General features: G+C 37.1%; 1 protein-coding gene across 1 annotated transcript; it reads right to left on the bottom strand.

Annotated features, from left to right (window-relative positions):
- Window positions 1-851: 851 nt before the first annotated feature.
- LOC101349739 (olfactory receptor 12D2-like) lies at window positions 852-1,778 on the bottom strand. Its single transcript, XM_004387099.1, has one exon. The coding sequence runs from the start codon at window positions 1,776-1,778 to the stop codon at window positions 852-854; it is 927 nt and encodes a 308-aa protein (XP_004387156.1).
- Between the last annotated feature and the right edge of the window lie 4,334 nt (window positions 1,779-6,112).

Raw genomic sequence — 6,112 nt, 5'->3', positions numbered from 1 at the left:
ATTTCATCGTATTACATCATATTACTATCTGTCAAAAATGGGGATAGAAATCGAAAAACAAGTAAAAAAATAGAAAGGTTTTGAAAATCATCATTTTCTGTCACCAAATGCCAAGGAGAAAATAACACACTAATGAGACAGAAAAGAATTTTTGAGATTTTTTTTTTTTAACCTGACTCCACTTTTAACTATATTCCACAGGAATCATTGATAGTTTGGCCACTTGATTCTGGAGATAGAGGTGCTGGAACTCTTTACAGGAACCATTAGTTATTTTATTTCTGTTAATTAGTGATTACAGTTCATTTGTTTTAATCACTTATTTGCCATCCTGTTTGGTGAACAAGAAGTCATGACATACCTCTTAAGAACTCTCCTTACTCATATGTGAATTAGCATTTGCTTTTACAATTAAATAATCATAGCCCTAAATTAAAATCCTCAAAATATAAAAGCATAGTAACTTTACTGTTCATATTAAAATATGTTAAACTAAAGGGATCACATAAATAAACCTGAATATTATCCATATACCCACTATATGGGTAAGACAGGCATATTTCTACACCTGATTTCACATGAGAACACACTATAATATATAATAAATCAGTTATATCAGCTGATATCCCAAAAACCAATTCAGCATGAGAGTTCCATGGATAGTGTCCAACTTGTTTAAGTTTCTTTTATACAACCTACCTACTAGACTGGATTTTACCATTCATATTTGTTTTATTTAGTTCCCACTTTCATACATATGCCAAACAATTTTAGAGCAGTGTAAATTCAAATCTCAACTTTCTCATTGCCTGCCTATTTATGCCTCAGAAGAGTTCTCTAGATCCTTCAAGTTATAGCTTCCTTCTGATTGCCCTGATCAAATCTCTGTTCACTTCCTTGTTCCTCAAAGTATGTATCAATGGATTTACTACAGGCGTGACCACAGTGTACATGATGGCAATGACTTGGTCCTGGTCCATGGAGCTGTCTGAGGCAGGACGAATATAGATGAAGACAACAGGAGCGTAGAAAAGAATAACTACCATGAAGTGGGAGGCACAGGTGGACAGTGCTCTGTGAAGCTTGCTGCATGAAAGGGTCTTGAAGACAAGATAGATGAGAATGTAGAAATAGGAGAGAAGGGTGAGAAAGAAAGGGCCCATAGCAATGGTCCCTGTGACGGTATTGAGCAGCCACTGGTTGAGCTCAATGTTCCCACAGGCCAACTCCAGCAAAGGTTTAATATCACAGAAGAAGTGATGGATTTGGTTGGAACCACAGAAGTTCAAGTAAGAGGTCATTATGGAGTGCAGCAGGGCATGCAAAAACCCAACGACCCAGACCGTGCTAGCCGTCTGGGTACAGTGCTGATGATTCATGATGACAGTGTAATGAAGTGGTTTGCAGATAGCCACAAAGCGGTCCAAGGCCATCACAGCCAACAACATGGACTCTGTGCTGCCCAGGAGGTGAAAGAAATGAAGCTGTCTTAGGCATCCCACAAAAGAAATTGCTTTGTGTGTAGAGAGGAAGTTCTCCAGCATCTTTGGCAGTGTCACTGTGGAGTAGCCAATATCTAGACATGAGAGGTTTCCCAGGAAGAAACACATAGGTGAATGGAGTCTTGGATCAGAGATGACAATCTTCAGGATAGCTCCATTCCCAGCCACACTGACAAAGTAGATGGTGAGGAAAACCACAAAGAGAAAAGGCTGCAGTTCTTGGATGTCTGTTGCTGCCAGGAGGAGAAATTCAGTGACTGAGGTTTGATTCAGCATCACTTAAAAGAGAAGACAAAATAATATATGGAGCACTATCTCTAACGAGAGTCAAAATCCTCCCAGCCCAGGATTTTCTCGCCAAGACAAAATGTCTTAAGGGAGAATACAGTTGTATTGAAGGATCCTAGGTGGCGCAAATGGTTTGCACTCCACTATTAACAGAAAGGTTGGCAGTTTGAACCCACCCAGTGACTCCGTAGAAGAAAGGGCTGGTGATATGCTAATGTAAAGATTACAAAGAAGAAAATCCTATAGAACCTGGTTCTAATCTGTAATATATGGAGTCGCCATGAGTAGAAATCTACTTGATACCAACTGGTTTTGTTTTTGTAGTTGTTTTACGTGATTTCAACCTCAGAAGTTTTATAGAATGTCAGTCATTAAACAGTAACGTATTAAGGCTACATGTCTGTTATTTGTCTGACTCAGTCGGTGTTATTTTTTCTTTTTTCGATTTATCATTAATACTTTACATTCTGTCTGAGATCTAGGGCATGTTGTCAGCCTCCCATTTTCTCTGCCTGTGGACATCTACATTGTGATACAACTTTCCTTTCATTTTCCTAAATCAGCTCTAATAGGTGCAAATTTGAAGTAATCCACCACATTGCTATCTCTAAACCTACTATGAAGCCACCTGGAAGATTTTAGCTTAACGAAAATAAACAGGGAAGAAGTCACTAAGCTCTTTATAGACCACAACTTCTTTGAAGAAAGAAACAAACAAATAAAGCCCCTTAAAATAGTAACAGTAGCTTTTCGTCATCTTAGAGTGTAAACTGGGCTAGAGGTATCCTCTCACTGATCCCTTTCTGAGCCACAAGCATAGGAGGGTAATAAAGCCTTAGCTTCATCAAGAAAAGAGGCCACATTAATTAGATATTCTTAGCCTGAGGTTTATTTGAAATTTTATCATTGATATGTGTGCTGAAAAGCTTAGTTTATTCCTATAATATGAATCGTACTATTTTCTAAAAGTAGAATTCTCAAATTAGTTCTTTGATGACAAATGGTATAGTGCTTCCATTTTCTAGTTGCTCTGGGACTCTTTTTTCTTTATCATATCCCTGAATGCCTGGGTAAGTAAAGTTCTTCCTCCAATGAGCTCATCAGTTCCTCCCTTATCACCATATAGGGACCGCTCCTTGAAGTATGTATGGCTTCAATCCCCTTGAAGTCCTATCTTTTCTTGTAATCTATTTCCTTAAGTCCTATTTTTAACTTGTCTGCAGTGACATCACTCTTTAGATATTAAGGAATATTCTGCCTCAAGTGAAATTCATCATGTTAACTTCTAGTTCCATTAATCTGATGCTGGCTGTCTCGTGGTCTTCCATCACCCCGAAAGGGTATCTGTTGCATATCAGCCCTCTCCAAAGTCCTCACAAATTTCCAACTCTTCTCACTGGAAAAACATGTTTCATCTTTTTTGACCTTTCCATCAAATAAAATTTCTGTTTACTACTAAGGAAACACGTTAATTTTCATTTCACTCATATAATTGAAATAGTAGAGATTTCTTCAGTGAATGTTAAAACACTTGATAAAATTGTGAATAAGTTAATTATAAGAAGGTTTAATGTTTGACTAAACACGGACCATTTACTGAGATGCAGCCAAACTTTTGAATCTTTTTTTCTTCCATTATTTGAAAAGTTGTTGTCGTTAGTTGCCATTAGTTGATTCCAACTAATGGCATCCTTTTTGTGCAGAGCGGATCTGCTCTATAGGGTTTTCAAGGCAGTGACCTTTTCGAAGCAGAGGCGTAGAAGGGAGGGGTGCCGAGGGGGACACTTAACCCCAGATATAAGTCCAAGAGGGCTCTCGATGAGGTGTGAGATGGCATCCGAGGTGCCACAAATGTGAAAGGCACCTGATTGAGGCAGCTGGACAAAAAGGGGAAAGGTGTTCTGTTGACGCATTGCAGGTGTCATTATCTATTTATCTTGAAATTGGGAAGGGGGCAAATTAGAGATTGCCCCTGCGTGCTTGTTACCCTCACTGTGCCTCTGTTTGGAAGTAGATCACCAGGCCTTAATTCTGGGGTGCCTCTGGGTGGGTTTAAATCACCAACCTTTTGGATAGTCTTAAGATAGCTTAAGTTATCTCCTTTAGGTACACTGACAAAAGCAGACAGACTTTTGTGAAATAGCTTCCTCTTTGTTCCTTTCATTTCCAGATGGAGTGGATGATCTTTTGCTTATTGGGAGGGAAGAAGCAAGGATTTGATGAAAATTATAAGAATGGGAGCACTGAGAGAAGTGTAAGAATAGTAATAGAGAGCAGATTGGGTAGTTTCCTATAAAAGGGGAATCATTAAAGGTTGGAGAGACCACGGACAGTAGGTGAAAATGATCTGAGATGAGTAAGAGTGCAAAAGTGAATGGATAAGGGAGTTTAGGGAGCCCATGAGGTTCTAGGTGTTTAATATGTGGAAGCAACTGTGAAAAATTATCTAATCTCTACAACACCTTCATGAAGGGCTGTCTTCAAACCATTCGGTGTAACTTTTTTTGATAGCCATGTTTATTTTTTGTAATTAAAAAATTTGACAATTCCTGTTTAAAATACAGGTGACATGCCAAATACCATTTTTGATTCTCTGGCCCACAAAGCAATATTGCATAAAAATGTCTTTGGAAAAATAAAACTCTCCCTATTTAAAAAAAAAAAAAAATTAGAAATCAGACTCCTCTGTTCTAAATGATTCCTTTCACTGCAATTTTAACATTTAGATTTTAACATTACTGAGTTGCTTTGGAAGATGTCTAGAGACCCAGGCTTGTTGAACTGAAAATGAGAATGGCAACAAAAATGTGGGCAGTAAAGTGCCTTCATAATCCACAAGCACAATACATTATAAAATAGGACATCTGTTTTCAATGCTGTGCATTTATCTTTAATACTACCAAGCACAGATCACTCACTAACAGATAGAAAATATGGACAACTTAGCAGCCTCTGTCCTATTTCATTCTCTTACCTGATAGAGTTTTCAGGTTCGTGGGTAAGAAAATTGTTCACTTTTCAGTGTACACTCAAGTGATTTACAAATAGAAAAATATTTCAAGTGAGAATTCTTGTTGGGATTGCAGCATCAGCTCTTTATCTTCAAAATCCTCTTTTTCCCTTCCTGAAATTCTGCCTGCCGTTTTATTAGCCACAGATCTCTAGGCATAAAAGTCCTGAGAGAGAGTGTTCCCTAGGTAATGAGAAGAATTGTTGTAAGAATAAATAGGATAGTTTTCCACACTTGCAATATGAAGACGTAACCTTGGATAATTTCTATCTTGAGTTCCATTAAAAAAAAAAAAAATTCTTTCTATTCTCTTGCCTTACTATATTGGTTCCTTAGTTCCGGAATCATGGACAACAACACAAGTGTCAATTGCCTAATATGTTTCCTTAGTCAAATATCATTTTCTTTCCTAGGACAGAGATATGGATGCACTTTCTCATCTTGGAGTGGTCCCTTGGGAGGTACTCTGGTGTATAAAGTGGAAGGAAAATTGGTCATGATAGTTAAGGAATGGGGGCCAGTCACATCCCATTGACTAGTAAAGAAAGATAATTATCTTTAATATTTTATTCACTTATTTCGGTGTTTCTATGAAAACCAAAGAACAAAGAGAAGTAGTATTGCTTGTTATTTCATCTAAATATGACTCTTCACTTTTGGGAATTACCCTAAACTATTTCCTTTAATTTTAGGTCCAAAAGCTCACAATTCTCTGTTTAGTGATTGATGCTGGTAGCTCCAATGTGTATTCTCACTTTTTGCTGTATCTTTCTGGTTAGAAAATTCATCTGACTTATACAAGGAAAATCTATGTGTGGTCTGCCATATATCCAAGCTTTCTAATGACAGTTGTCAATGCAGTGTTCTTTGTCCAACTTTTTATTGAGTTTTTATTCTTTTTGCTTTGCAGGAATTCATTATGTATTCATCACATTAATAACTGCTTCTTACTTTGTATGTTGCAAATATAATAGAAATAAATAACATTTATTTATTTATTTTTTTTAAATTTTATTGCACTTCAGGTGAAGGCTTACAGAACAAAAAGTTTCTCATGAAACAGTAGTACACATGTTGTTTTATGACATTGGTTAACAAACCCACTACATATTAACCCTCTAACTTCTCAACCTTTTTTTTTTTTTGGTGAAAATACACGTAGCCAAAGATACACCGTTTCAAAAATTTCTACATACAGAATTCAGTGACATTGACTACGTTCTTCCAATTGTGCTGCTATTCTCACTTAAGATGAAGGCTTACAGAACAAAATAGTTTCTCGTTTAACAGTTACTACAAATGTTGCCCTATG

Source organism: Trichechus manatus, unplaced genomic scaffold, assembly GCF_000243295.1.
Source record: "Trichechus manatus latirostris isolate Lorelei unplaced genomic scaffold, TriManLat1.0 scaffold00180, whole genome shotgun sequence".
In the NCBI taxonomy this organism is placed as follows: domain Eukaryota; kingdom Metazoa; phylum Chordata; class Mammalia; order Sirenia; family Trichechidae; genus Trichechus; species Trichechus manatus.
The sequence above is the reverse complement of the archived record's forward strand: the minus strand, read 5'-3'. Positions and strand labels throughout refer to the sequence as shown.

What these genes read in the sequence shown, in the direction of transcription:
- LOC101349739 (XM_004387099.1), bottom strand. Translation starts at nt 1,778, where the DNA reads ATGCTGAATCAAACCTCAGTCACTGAATTTCTCCTCCTGGCAGCAACA.